The 14,625-nt window shown below is 37.0% G+C and overlaps 2 protein-coding genes across 2 annotated transcripts; both read left to right on the top strand.

Annotated features, from left to right (window-relative positions):
* Positions 1-56: 56 nt before the first annotated feature.
* LOC147564670 (aspartate/glutamate/uridylate kinase family protein) lies at positions 57-3,724 on the top strand. The gene is made up of 7 exons (XM_086649044.1): positions 57-1,175; positions 1,618-1,762; positions 1,895-1,948; positions 2,067-2,158; positions 2,723-2,958; positions 3,066-3,239; positions 3,329-3,724. Exons 1-7 carry the CDS (start codon positions 385-387, stop codon positions 3,424-3,426), a joined length of 1,590 nt encoding a protein of 529 aa, XP_086505170.1. The 5' UTR covers positions 57-384; the 3' UTR covers positions 3,427-3,724.
* A 1,106-nt stretch (positions 3,725-4,830) lies between these two features.
* LOC147564669 (serine/threonine-protein kinase CTR1-like) lies at positions 4,831-14,032 on the top strand. The gene is made up of 16 exons (XM_086649032.1): positions 4,831-5,815; positions 6,277-6,572; positions 6,676-6,820; positions 7,330-7,433; positions 8,059-8,267; positions 9,393-9,749; positions 9,906-9,946; positions 10,633-10,701; positions 10,886-10,986; positions 11,086-11,170; positions 11,298-11,396; positions 11,907-11,975; positions 12,097-12,228; positions 12,940-13,034; positions 13,162-13,368; positions 13,704-14,032. Exons 1-15 carry the CDS (start codon positions 5,222-5,224, stop codon positions 13,268-13,270), a joined length of 2,505 nt encoding a protein of 834 aa, XP_086505158.1. The 5' UTR covers positions 4,831-5,221; the 3' UTR covers positions 13,271-13,368; positions 13,704-14,032.
* The last annotated feature ends 593 nt before the right edge of the window (positions 14,033-14,625 follow it).

The raw sequence follows: 14,625 nt of genomic DNA, 5'->3' as shown, positions 1-14,625 counted from the left end.
ACTCACAAATTGAATTATAAATAGAGTGCCTGAATGACCTCCGAATTAGAAATTTTGTTTATATTCGCCTTGTACATCTAATTCAGTGAGTGACTTGATTTATAAGGATTTCGGTTACATTTGGATCAGATCTCAAACAATTCAGATTGGAGGAGTTGATTATGAAATGTGAATACAGGCACCTAATGATTAACGGTGCCGTCACGGCTCGTTACTTCACCCTCTACAGAATCTTAACTTCGCTTACGCACCGACGGCACCGTTAGTAATTTAATTAGATTTTCCTCCTCAATTCGTCTACCTTGTTTAACGTCGTTCTCTTCCCGTTCCGTCTCCTTCGTTTGGAAGCCCTAACTTTCACCAAAAACGCAAACTCTTCCTTCCATGGCCTCGTGTGACGATGATTTCTCACTCCTCAGTGACGAACCCCAAAACCCTAACCACCACCATCACCATCAAACCTTCAATCCTGTTAACAACCTCAGTGGTAGCGGAAGAAGCCCTAAGAAAGGTGGTGGCGCCACCGTAGTAGACGGTGAAGAAGAATTTAACAGTGAGAATCCCTTTCAGAATGTGAACTCATTTGGTGCAGATGGTGATGCGGATCCTTTTGTTGCTTCTGCTGCCGACGATGACGAAGATTCAGATCCTAATAAATCTAGGGCAAATTCTCAATCCGAAAAGAGAAAAGATCGTGAAGAACTCAGTGACGAAGGATTTTCTTATTACAAGAAATCTAGGTCAGATGGAACAACTTCAATTGATCGTATGCCTGTTGTAGGTTACTATAAAGTTGATTGCAGAAAGGATAGAGAAGAATGGAGTGATTCTGCCATTAATTGTTTATTAGATGTTTATACAGAAAAGTTTCTTCAATTAAATAGGGGAAATCTTAGGGGAAGAGATTGGGAAGAAGTTGCTTCAATTGTTAGTGAAAGGAGCGAGAAACAAAAATCAGGGAAAAGTGTAGAACAATGTAAGAACAAAGTTGACAACTTGAAGAAGAGATATAAAGTTGAATTACAGAGAATGAATAATAATGGAACTACTGTTACTCATTGGCCTTGGTTTACAAAAATGGAACAGATTGTTGTTAATTCAAACTCTTTAAAGACTGTTTCTGATGAAGATAAAATTGTAGATCATCCTGTAAATATGATTAGACAGTCAAAGAGGTATTCTTTTTCTTGAATTTCTTCTCTCTTACCTGAATTTTGTTTGTTTTATCACTACCCATTGTTTCAATCTTAAACATGATTTTGTTTTCTGGTAGCTTGATTAGAATAGAGAATCATAGATGTTTTGGTATGTTCTTTGGAGAACAATATTGGGGATGTTACTATTTTATGAGTCTATGATGAACATTAATGGTGACATTATCTACGACGTGGATGATAAGTTAGCCATCATATTTTGCTTGTTTTTGTTCTTCATTTTTGATATTTTTCGGTTATAGGTAGAAAGATGGTGTATGTACCATGATACATCATTTTGTATTATGTATATCATTGGTTTGTAGTTTATATCTGTAAGTTCTAGTTAATCTTTTGTACGATGAGAATGACGAATTAAAGTTTGCATGGATTTTAGAATAATAAATTGATTTTGTATATGCAGATACTCAATCTCCAGTCCTGTTACTGGTGGCTTCGTACCTATTAAGCCGAAAGTATCATTGCCAAACCCTAGATGGCGAAGAGTTGTTTTCAAAATTAGTGGTGCTTCACTAGTTGGACCAAGCCCTCTGAGAATTGATCCCAAGGTACTTTTCGAGAAAATATATTAATTGACATTTTCATAGGTTCAACTTGCCTCTGTACGAGAATGTTTATTGGATTGCCACTTATTCAATTCATTTTGTGAGTATATGTTGATTTCCTGCTCTTAATTTTAGGTCACTACGCTGATTGCCAGAGAAGTTGCAATGGCTTGCCGACTGGGTGTAGAGGTATGCCCAAGATGTCCTATGAACTCAAGCAGGAGGACTAGTGCCTGTTACTTTATGCAACTTCATTGTTTTTTCTTAATCTAACGTGGCTTTTTTTACTTCGATTTTCCCTGTGCAGGTGGCAATTGTTGTTGGAGGTCGTAATTTCTTTTGTGGAGATACATTGGTAGATGCAAGTGACCTTGATAGATCAACAGCATACCAAATTGGGTAATGTGGTTTTCCTTCAATAACTCCTGGAACTATATTCTTGCTCTTGTTTGTCTTGGTTTTCCTTTCCCCAGCCTTCATCTTTGAAGTTTAGATAGAATGGTTGAATAATAATATGAGTAGGGGCTTGGATTGCTGTACTTAGTTTAGTAACTTCGTGTAGCCTGTAAGAAAGGACCTGAAAAGAGAGAATATGGGATGTCATGTAATTGTAATCTTGACATGAGTTCCTCTCTTGGTTGAATTATTATGGTTTACTCGCTGCATTATTATGTTCAACACATATCGAGCATCTAAACCAATCTGTATCCAACTTATCTGAGTCGTTAATACAAAAAAAACTTATCTGAGTCGATCCCAATCCACTGTTACGATTCATAATGGCTGACAATGTGGTGTTATAGAGTGTGAGATGACTCTAGGCAGACTTTTATCCTCCCGAAACAACCCTGCTCTCTGTAGTGGAGAGATACCCATGTCACCGCCCAACCAAGTTGGGCTCTCCGCAATTAGACTTGTTTTCAGCAGATAGTAACCTAGTGTATTGCATCTCTAATATACCAGGATGATGGCAACAGCAATGAATTCTACACTGCTTCAATCTGCATTAGAAAAGCTGAATGTTCAGGCACGTGTACAATCGGCATTTCCTACTCAAGATATCTCTGAGCCATACAGCAGAAAACGGGCTATCCGACATCTTGAGAAAGGAAGAGTCGTCATATTCGGTGGCATAGGTGCTGGCTCGGGAAATCCACTCTTCACCACCGATACTTCAGCAGCTCTCAGAGCCTCAGAGAGTATGCCGCCTCGCTCCCTTACATTTATTTCATTGTTTGTATCATCATTTTGGACTCTTTATTTTTCCATTACTGGAAGTTAGTTTTGATCGTATTAATCGCACCAGTAAAAGCTGAAGTTGTGCTGAAGGGCACAAATGCTGAAGGTGTCTATGATTGTCAAGGCGGAAACAATAATAATTTGGCATTCGAACACATCTCCTACAGGGAGTTGAGCTCGAGAGGCGTGACCTCCGTGGATATGATGGCAATAACATTCTGTGAAGAGAACAGAATTCCTGGTTGGTTTTATTTCTCATTTTCGGTTTAGTTTTTCCATAACCATATCGATAGTACGTATGCTGAATTACATGTATTTCTGCTCTTCTAGTTGTGGTTTTCAATCTTCTCGAGCCTGGAAACATCTCACGAGCATTATGTGGTGACCAAGTTGGTACTTTGATAGATCAAACAGGAAGGATTAGCTGATTTCGAACATCTTCAATGTTCAGGTTAAAAGTCTGAGAAAGGCTGATCTCTAGGATAGTCAAATACATGAATTGTAGTATAATTATGTATTGTGAAATCGGATAGATGAACCCCTTAAGGGAATATGATCATATTTTAGGTTAGCTCTAGTTAGGAGAGCCAATGGCAGTAAAAGGTTGTGAATCTTCTCTTCCTAGAGTTTCTAGTTTGTAATTTTACTTTGTTATTGTAAATTATGGAGTACAATATTACAAATCATTTATTAAATAAAAATTCATGGCTTTCAACAAAAAAAAAATCATGGTAGTCTGTTCCAAGCTCTAGATTTGTGCGTTTTTTTGGGGGACTTCACATTTTTGTTGTTGTTGAAGAGGGGACTACAGCAATAGGCTAATAAAATTCTGATAGGGCATAAAAAGCTCCTACAATTTCAAAAAGATGAAAATGTCATTAGGGGTAAAATTACCAGAGATCCTTGGAATTTGATGAATTCAATTGTTTGTGTTTGGTATGGCAAGAGAAATTACGAGGAGAATTTCTACCCACACCTGACCAATTATCGTAGGCGTCCCCACTACAATACGTACGGGTGCCTGCACGTCCTCAAATATGACTCTCCCTAAATCCACCGGCATTATCTCTCTAGTCCTTCCAATTAGGGTTTCTTGATAGTTTGAGTTTCCCTGACAAATCTTCGTAGGATCCCTTGCTAGATCATTTTCCTTTTATATATACCTTTAATTTGTTGTCATCTAATGTAAGTCATAAATAATGAATTTCTAGTTTCACGGAGAATAAAATCTGTAGCCTTCAGATTTTCAAATAGACCAATTACCGTCAGGCCAAGACCCTAAGTGCAACATACATCCTTATTTGTATGTGCTACTACTCCATCTATTTCTATAGACAAGCCATTGCCTTCGTTACTTATTTGCACATTCTTTTCTCTCATTACTAACTTTTTTTTCTAAGTTCAACAAAAAAAAAACTTATTTTTCTTCAATTCGTAAACAAGTGAAATTATGAATTCAATAGTATATCATCTGGGTAGCTTGTGTTTCTTGTTGATGCAAAGTAGCCTCTACCCAATACAAGACATTTTATCTTTGTGAATAGTGTCCTCAACACAATTAAGAGAGTTGTCTCTATGTTGTCTCTATGCAGTTAGTTACGTACATTATGGTTGAATGAGACTTTCGCTATGTTATGTCCGAATGCTTAGTCTTGGGGCATGTAATTGTTGTTATTCTCGATTATTGACCAAATAAAATTAGAGCTCTGACTTTTATTTCTTATTGTAAACAATGGTAACCAACAAATTCTTTTTGATAAAAATCAGAAGATTACAAATATTATCAAAGTGAATTATAATCAAAATGAATTCACTTAACGAATGATGAATTTGAAGAAGACGAAGAAAAAGAATGGGGCAGAGAGAAGAGAGAGAAAAGTAGCGGTGATCGGAAGTTGTGGAGGTGAAATGAAAATTAAGATTAGGTGCAAAGTTCAATCAAGTAAATTATTGGACTAAAGAATAAATGTTGTACGACTTAGACCACCGTAGTCCGCGAACTGTTGACAGTATAAAGTTGATGAGTATTTCACACTTTCAACTTTCCCTTACTTCAGTTGAGTCAAGAACTAAAACTGACGAAATTCAACAACTGATAAACAAATCCGAAATCTTCGTCACTGTAAACAATCGAAACCCTAATCTTGTTAATAGACTGAAGAAGAAGAAGGTCGTCTTCTAGGGTTTCCAATTCGTCTTTCAAATTTCATTTGAGGGGTTTTGATGGAAATACCTACGAGACGATCAAATTATACTTTAGTAAGTCAATTTCCTCAAGAACAACAAGACCTTGAGCAAAATTTCTCTGGTGGTGTAGATCAAGTGTCATCTCCTTTTTACGAGTCTGTTTCCGTTGAGATGAATAAAGGGAAGAATCTTGATTGGGATAGAGGTGATCTTCGAGTTCAACAACAACAACAACAACAACAACAAGGGGGAAGGATGGGAAGTTTGTTTCCATCCTTGGTAAAGGGACAATCTAGTGGGAGTAGTTTTGGGGGAAGTTCTTTATCAGGAGAATATTATCTTCCAACTATATCAATGGCCGCAAATGATCAAGAGATATATGGTCATTTACAGGAAGATGGGTTTAATGGTGGTATTGGTGATACAAGAGTGGAGAAATCTGAATCTTCTTCTTTTAAGACTTGGGCTCAACAAACAGAAGAGAGTTATCAATTGCAGTTAGCTTTGGCTTTAAGGCTTTCTTCTGAAGCTACTTGTGCTGATGATCCAAATTTCTTAGAACCAGTGGCTGATGAATCTGTAATTAGGTCTTCTACTTCTTCTGCCGAGGCTATGTCTCATCGATTTTGGGTAACTTTTCGATATCTTTCTCCTGTTCAATCTGTTTTAGGGTTAGGGTTTTATGTTTCTCATAAGATTATTTACAAGAACTGTAAATGACTGATTCACTTCAGATGTTCCATACTGAACTCTAGGTAAATATTACTCCCCCTCTATTCTTGGGGTTGTTTGGTAGATTAAGGTTTTTCTTCTGTTTTGAGATGATTTGAAACTGTGGTTACATGATAAGTCATAAATTATTTTTCTTCTTAATTTTGAAATCCTGGAATGGATAGAATAAGTAAGGAGAGTTAAGTTTGACTTGTTAAAAATGGAAACAGTTCATTGCTAATGATAGAAGGATCCTTTAACTAAAACTGAATGCGATTCTTTCATCTGTGATTACCTAAATAAACCAAATTGACGAGAGTCAATGTTGGTCTTTTAACAGTTCATACGTTTAATGCTTACATAATATATCCTACGTCTAGGTGAATGGCTGTTTATCTTATTTCGACAAGATTCCAGACGGGTTTTATCTGATCAGCGGGGTGGACCCATACATATGGGCAATGTCCACTGATATACAAGAACATGGTAGGGTTCCGTCGCTTGAATCACTGAAGGCCCTTGACAATGATTCCCCTATAGAGGTTGTTTTGATTGACAAAAGTAGCGATCCCAGTTTAATAGAGCTACAAAACAGAGTGATCGACCTTTCTCCTAGCTCTATTACCTCACAAGAGATAGTTGTTCAGCTTGCGAAACTCGTTTGCATGCATTTGGGGTGAGTTATCTCTAACTATCTTCTTACTACTTGGCGACTAGTAAATTCGATGTTCTTCTGTTATGCTTCAAGTAACTTAGTTTTCCCCACCTGCTATCACAAGGGATGCAGCTACTACTGGAGAAGATATTTTGGTTTCTCGATGGAAGGAGTATAGTCAACTTTTGAAAGATTGCTTGGGCTGTGCGGTTATCCCTATGGGAAGCCTACCAGTTGGTGTCTGCCGACATCGCGCTCTACTATTTAAAGTAAATTATGTACTTCCTCTCTTTCTTATTGAGTATACACTTTTATAATCTCAAAAGAGTGATCCATTGTTAGTTGTTACAAGCAACATTTATAATCTTGAACCGAGTCAATGCTTTGTTTAGTTATGTTTTCGAACAAAATGTTTTGCTGAGTTGAACGACACCTGAGACATTCCGAAGGAAACATCTTATATCTTGCTTCATTTACTGAAACATACTTAGTTGATTAGCTCTCTCTCTCTCTCTCTCTCTCTCTCTCTCATGAAAACACCTTCTGATACTGATAAGCATCCAGATGAAACCAGACCAGCTGATTTTCTGAACCAGGGTTTCTGACAATATTTCGCTGGATGAAAGTAGTTCTTGTTCAATTGCAATAAATCCTTCTTCTCTTCATGTTAAACAACAAAATTTCTTGTGCAAATATTATTTGTAGCATTGATATCTATTTTGAGTTTAGTAACTCTAGTTCAAGAGATGGGCCCCTAATTTTGTTATACACATTTCAGATTTTAGCAGATGCAATTGATTTACCTTGCCGAATCGCTAAGGGCTGCAAGCATTGTAGGAGAGACGATGCTGCCTCCTGTCTAGTGCGCTTTAGTCTTGACCGGTATGCTGCTATCAATTATCCTTGGACTTCTACTAGACGAACTGTTTCAATCAAAATCCATTATCTATAGGTCAAAAGTAAATTCCTTAGAATTGCCGTTATATCGTTTTGGATGCATTTCCTGGCAATTCTGTTCATTAACAAAGATTTTTGACCTATATATTTTCACTCAACTATTTCTTCCCATTCTCCTCTCACCACTGTGAGAAGTGCAAACTCCAAGAGACGAGGGCTGGAAGTCGTCCAGCTTGATTTATTGTGAATTATGGATTTACGTATTCACTGGAGTTTGACTTTTGCAATAGATAATTGAACCAACAGCCGGAGTTTGTGAATCACAGGATAGCTGAAATTCCTGCCGTATCTAACTGTATAGCTGATCCTTAATGCTATTGATTGATGTGGTAGTTTTCCTCAAGATTCATGTCTTTGCTCATTGTATCCTTATCATACCTCTATTTTCCAATCAAATGAATTTTAATGCATCTGTTTTTGTAGGTTTCTCTTTATTACTTTACTTACTGCAGATTTGCAGTTGCTGTAATAGAATAATAAGTTCTAGTCTTTGCACTATCCGTAAATTCTTGTGTTGTGCAATTCTTTTTGATACACTTTGTGATGACAGGGAATATTTAGTTGATCTGATCGGTGAGCCAGGATCATTATTGGAACCTGATTCTTTATTCAATGGTCCATCTACCATTTCAATACCTTCACCTTTGCGTCTTCCAAAATTTAAACCAATTACAACAACAGAGCGTGTTGGGTCATTGGCCAAACAGTATTTCCAGGACTGTGAATCACTTAATCTAATTTTCAACGATGCTCATACAGGTAATTCCCTTGCTTCCTTATGCAACATTGTTGAAGGTAGATTTTACATGTTCTTTATTTGAATGATCTGCTTTACTTAAAACTAAATCCAGTTGTTATATATGGAGTTTCATTTGTTGAACAAATGACTAGTTGAAGTCGATTTATTGCAATTGAATGAATAAATATATTGATAAAAGAATCATAGTTTACAAGCTAGAGGAACACGAGACTATGATGAAAATGACCAAGCGCAAGGAAATCAAGAAAAGTTGAACTTTTTTACAACGATAGAGTCATAGCTTCCCTGTTGTAGGTGAAACCCAAGAGGGAGAAATCTTTGTACCACGCTTTTCCCTGGCTCAAAATAGTGAAGGAACAGGAAAAGCCCAATGAGTGATGTTGCAACACTGGTTGTTCATTGTGCTGTACTTTGTTTATGTTTATCATGGTGTTCTGACTTTTGAGAAATACTCCTTATGTTTCTCTTTGGCCTTTTACTCTATTTCTCTTTGTGGTGAGTTCAACCTTACTCCTCGATGAAGTCATAGGACTGGACACACGGACTCTACTCCTCAAGTCCTCAGGTGCAAGGGGAACTCAAATGTCACTGTAAAATTGAGGCATAACTTGATTTGTAGTCCCGGTTCTGCAAGTATTCTTGTTTGCCCAAGCTCTATATAAAGGACCATCATAGGGCTACATTCTAATTGACATAATATTTGGGAGTTTCGGAGTAGAAACTTCATGAAGTCCTTTCAACCATGATAGCCACTTAGGTCTGTTCTTTTTGTTGATTGTCCTGTTACTCTTCAGCTCCTCTTCATGTAATAACCAGATCAAACCTAAAACACACCAGGGTGGCGGTCCAGGCAATGGTTTTTTGACACGTCTACTTGTACTCCATGGGCAATATATAATTTTTTTCTACTAATTACAACCTAGCACATATTATGTTCAATCCTTGTTTGTAGTTCGCTGTCCTTGTTTTGGGTCTGGTCTGGTATTTGGGGTTCAATTGTGAAGGCAATTGTGCCCATCATATAGGTAGTCTTTAAGTCAACCCTCTGACCTACTCAGACTGGTATATATAGTGTTCGCTGTTTTTGTAAATAAGTGACCTGGCAAAATTCATCTATGTTTCAGGTGAAAATGGTGAAATTCCGTCGCTGCCTCTGCCTCTGCCTGAAGATTCTGCTCAACCTAGTGATCTTGATAGAGATTCCTTGAAACCAATTTCATGTGATCCTACTCAGACTGCTGTAAGCCCGTTAGCCTTGGCCAGAGATCGTATTGAATTAAACCATATCCCACCAAATGGGCACACCGACGTTCAAGCAATTGTACCTGTCTCTAATCCGTGGCCCGAGAATACTAGAGATCTAAGGTTCATTCAGGGAAGTCAACTTGTTCCAAATAGACCCAGTAATGAATTTTCTTTTGATGTGGAAGATCTCGACATTCCATGGAGTCATCTTGTTATAAAGGAGAAAATTGGGGCAGGTATGGTCTACGGCTAGAAACATTATTATAGATTTGAAGGATGGCTGTAAATGTTATTTTTTGTTAGTTACGCATCCACTTGTTATCCCAAAATGCAAACTGTGTTGTGATGATTTACTTGGATTTTGAACTAACTAAATGGCTAAATGCATTCAGGCTCTTTTGGAACTGTCCATCGTGCCGATTGGAACGACTCTGTAAGCAAAATTATCATTTTAATTTTTACTGTTCAAGTGCTAAGATGAAGTATAACATAGCAATAGAATTGTGTAAGGGCAATGTGGAAATTAATGCATGTTCTGAATTAAACTGAGGCGACAAACAGACTGTGTTTAGTTGGTTCAGCAGTAACTGTCTGGCCCCTGCCCTCTTCTTCTTTTGAGAATATCCGTTTCATAACATGTTTTTTTAATTTAAGTTAATTTAAATTTGAAACTAGTAGACAATGGAGTAGTAAAAGATCTGGTGCAGCACAAAGAATTGAGTCACTTAACGTGAACATTTTCATTTCACTGCTACTCATTGGCAATCTTGGACTTCTATATGACAAATTTGACCTAATTTGACAGAAGACTTGTAGGTTTCATGTCACTGTTACTCATTTGCAATCTTGTGTAGATGCTAGCTACTGCCCCACGCAAGTTACATTATAAGATGATATAGCAGTAGGCGTATTAGGCTGATGACACTAGGTGAGATTATTTCTCAAAATAAAAACTTAGGTGAGATTAGCTCTGCCATAGTTGAAATGTCAGCTTAGGGCTAAAGTGCATCTACATTACTCCTATAAACTATATGGCAGAACCCTGTGGTTAGCCAATCATGAGATTAGCTTGGTCATTTCAGTTTATTTGATCTTAATTATGAGAAATGTGACTGCCAGGACGTTGCTGTGAAAATTCTAATGGAGCAAGACTTTCAAGCAGAGCGCTTTAAGGAATTTTTAAGAGAGGTATAATCTAGACAAAACTTTCTGTTATATGTGAAAAGGATCATGGTTCATATATAGATGATGGTTAGATCTACTTGAAAACTAAAAGATGTTGGTTGGTCTTAGTCCGCGTTTCAGGTGCAGATTTGTCCTCTTTTGGAATGATGCTCTCTTAGTTGCTATCTCACAGTTTTTTTTTATTTAGGTTGCGATAATGAAAAGATTACGACATCCAAATATTGTGCTATTTATGGGTGCTGTTACCCGGCCTCCACATTTATCCATTGTCACAGAATATTTATCAAGGTTTCTCTCTCTCTCTCTCTCTCTGTATATATATAGTGACATAAAATCTGTACGAATCTAGTTCATCTAAATAATTACACATTTGCCGTTGAGTTGCAGAGGAAGCTTATATAGGCTTTTGCATAAATCGGCCGCTAGGGAAGCATTAGATGAAAAACGTAGGTTAAGCATGGCTTACGACGTGGTAAACAATCAAAACACCTTACGGTTTATGCTATTTTTTTCATGTTATTCTTGTTTCATAATATTTTGTGTGAAGGAGTAATAATAGTAATGATAATATAAATCTCTACTCCGATTGTTTTATGAAGGCGAAGGGAATGAATTATCTTCACAGACACAATCCTCCCATTGTTCATCGTGATTTGAAATCTCCAAATCTTTTGGTGGACACTAAATACACAGTGAAGGTAATTTTTATGAACATCAGAACAAATTTTTAGATTAACATTAGCTTAGTGAGTTGTTAAGTTGATAGAACTGAAGTTACTGGGTAATTGAATTGCAGGGTAATCATTTTTGCTTATCAAACATAAGAATTCACTAGGGATTTAGTTATGGGAACTTATATTGTACGCAGAATAGCCTTAAATTTCATTGTCTCACTCAGAGCGGAATAAATTTCTGGGAATGAAGATATGAGTTGTATATCTACAATTAATTACAAGAATTGATCTCAAACACCCTAAAGAAATGATCTTTGAGATTTTTAACATCTCTATGCTCCAGAGTTTTCTTATTCTTCCTTGTATATCTTTCTTTATTCTTTATTAGTAATATTCTTGTTCAAGAAAAAGTTCTTCTATTCGTGATCTTGTAGTAACCTCCAACTGTTTCAAGGTTTTCTATTTTTCTTCCAATAATTGTAATTGTACCAACCCGTTTCATTTGTTTCTGTACAATTGTAATTGTTCATCCAGGTTTGCGACTTTGGCCTTTCTCGCTTCAAGGCCAATACATTTCTTTCATCTAAGTCAGTGGCAGGCACGGTAAGTTTCGTTAGTCCAAGGATACAATCTTTCTCTTGATGATTTTATTACAAGACCACGGTAAATTGCCATTGGTTTTAGTCTCAGATCTTTTTTCTTGCTTTTGCTTTTATGTCATTAGCCTGAGTGGATGGCACCAGAAGTTCTCCGCGATGAACCATCAAATGAAAAGTCCGATGTTTATAGTTTTGGCGTTATCTTATGGGAGCTTGTTACTCTACAACCACCTTGGGTTAATCTAAACGCAGCTCAGGTTTGTTCAAGAGTGAATACATGGAATATACTTCATCTTTTCATTTGATAAAAACAATTTAGCCTTGCCAGGTGACATCTGTAATTATCTTTATTTGAGAAATCAATAGTGGTAATAGAAAGAGTAAATAGCCGAAAGAAAATTCATAAATCAGTAGTATGGAACAACTACTTCAGATAAAACAAATAGCCTTGCCAGGTGACATCTGTAATTATCTTCACTTGAGAAATGACTGGGTAACAGAAAAAGTAAATAGCCGAAAGATAATTCATAAATCAGTAAATGAAGCAACTGCTTCAGATAAAGAAAAAAAAGAGAAGCATATTTTGGTTGATGCATCCTATTATACAAATATTTCTCAAACTACCTCTCTTCTTGCAAGAGATTCTGCTTCCTTTCTGGCACTCGAATGATCAACCTTAAGTTCCTAACAACTAGCTTCTTCTGAGAATAATCCTTGTTTCTACACAAATCAGTTCTTTTATGCTAAATTTTCTAAACACTAGCTTGTCGGTAACGTGAATAGTATATTAATTAGATATGAGCTCCCTCAACGGATGCCATATTTTGTTATAGTTTTTCTTTTGGGACTTCAACTTGAAACTACAAGCTGTCGGGTGATCGAGTGAACATTTTGGTCGTAAATCATCATTCATTTGTAACATGTTAATTTGTTCCTTGATATTGCTTTAAATATCTCTCTTCTTGCAGGTGGTAGCTGCTGTTGGTTTTAAACACAGAAGGCTTGATATTCCACCCGAGGTGAATCCTGAGGTGGCTACACTAATTGAGGCTTGTTGGGCACAGTGAGTAGATTTTACCTCTATCTTTTTGTGGGAGGATCCTTCGTCTTATGGGTTTCTTGCATTTCCCTTCTCTTTCAAATTTGGATTTGTTTCATATTTACTAACGATAAACTTGATTAAACTGCAGTGAGCCATGGAAGCGTCCTTCCTTTTCAAGTATCATGGACACCTTGAGGGAAATGCTCAAACCTCTAACACCTGGATCAGTTCGTAGAGATGTTCTTCGGCTTAACTGAAGGCTGGAAATGATCTATTAAGATTTTTTTTGCTTACTCATTTGACTGTCTTTTGATTATGTCAAGTCGAAGGACCTCCATTGCTTAGAACACACCAGGTACGCCGTTTTTCTGTCATACACACAAGTAACAACAACCTAGAAATATTTTACCCTTATAGTATCATCAGATTTAACGTACCAGACAATATCTTGGTTAGACACCCCAAGCGAGCCTAGGAGTACGACCAATCTTCCCTCAACAGAACCTATCGCGGAAGGAATTGGATAGAGGTCGCAATCGAACCCAGACCTCAGATAGCCACTTAACTTCGTCGAGTGGGATATAGCCACTTGACTAGACAACTGTTGTTCTCTAATCGACATCTGCTTAAGAGTAAGCATTTAGGACTATGTTCAATATAATAACCTAAGTTATATTTGATTGGTTGCAGGTGAAAATGTGTATATATTACCTTCTGTTGCCAGTCACATAAATATCGATGAATGTTACAATTCCATGGTTCCCACCACAATAAGACATGAATGTCCAAATTTGCTGTCTTCTGTAAGGAGAAATTTCTGCTGTTTGTACAAATGGTTTCTATGTAGTATTTGTTGTGCAAGTAAAACAAGTAAGCTGAAAGGAAGACATAAATAATCAGCAACTGAGCTTTGCTAACCCGAAACTGGGTTCTGTTTGTAGCAGTTTCTGGCTGGTAATGGTTATGTCATAGTGCTTTGGTTCCTAATATATGCATAAATGATGAGTTAGTTGGGGTCATATTAGTAGTTCTAGTATACAATCTTGGTTTTTTTTGGTAGTTAGGCTGCTATTATAAATTATTAACTCGATCTTCAGTGTTAAGAGGGTGGATATATTCTGAAGCTTTCTACTGGGGAAGTCTTCTCCAAAATCTCCAAAAACAGAGTTGCTATTCTGGCGTATGTGTACTTGTAATCATTTTCTTTTTGTCGCATCGATAGTGCAGAGTGAACTCCGATGCAGATCAGGTTTGTGAAGGGGAAAGGGTTTGTATCACACTAACAAGTTGCCACATGGTTTTGTGGGTAACTGCCGTGATGCTTTTTTTAGGGACCTGATTTTAACTTCCTCCACAGTATCTATCAGTCTTTTCGGCTTTGGGGTTTGCTTTTAAGCTGGTACCAAAAAAGCTAAGGGGAAGTATATTTGGAACTGCATCAAAATATTGTCAAATGTGTAAATGGTTTACCAAAGGCATGCGTGCAAACATATAACATAGAAATAAAGAAAAGTCAAGAGTGCACTTGTAGGTGTAAAATTTAGTAAGTGTTGCAGTGAGTACGCGGATGTAGCCAAAACCATGTGATGTTGGGAAAGTACAAATGAAGTGT

This window comes from Eschscholzia californica, unplaced genomic scaffold (assembly GCF_041429995.1).
Source record: "Eschscholzia californica isolate CP2 unplaced genomic scaffold, dmEscCali1.0.p SCAF_1, whole genome shotgun sequence".
In the NCBI taxonomy this organism is placed as follows: Eukaryota; Viridiplantae; Streptophyta; class Magnoliopsida; order Ranunculales; family Papaveraceae; genus Eschscholzia; species Eschscholzia californica.
The sequence above is the reverse complement of the archived record's forward strand: the minus strand, read 5'-3'. Positions and strand labels throughout refer to the sequence as shown.

Excerpts from the sequence above, each read along its gene's own strand:
- LOC147564670 (XM_086649044.1), top strand. The coding sequence starts at position 385 with ATGGCCTCGTGTGACGATGATTTCTCACTCCTCAGTGACGAACCCCAA. Across the intron at positions 2,159-2,722 it reads TCAACAGCATACCAAATTGG|GATGATGGCAACAGCAATGA; the intron begins GTAATGTGGTTT and ends CTAATATACCAG. Across the intron at positions 2,959-3,065 it reads AGCTCTCAGAGCCTCAGAGA|TAAAAGCTGAAGTTGTGCTG; the intron begins GTATGCCGCCTC and ends TAATCGCACCAG.
- LOC147564669 (XM_086649032.1), top strand. The coding sequence starts at position 5,222 with ATGGAAATACCTACGAGACGATCAAATTATACTTTAGTAAGTCAATTT. Across the intron at positions 5,816-6,276 it reads CTATGTCTCATCGATTTTGG|GTGAATGGCTGTTTATCTTA; the intron begins GTAACTTTTCGA and ends TCCTACGTCTAG. Across the intron at positions 12,229-12,939 it reads TTAATCTAAACGCAGCTCAG|GTGGTAGCTGCTGTTGGTTT; the intron begins GTTTGTTCAAGA and ends CTCTTCTTGCAG.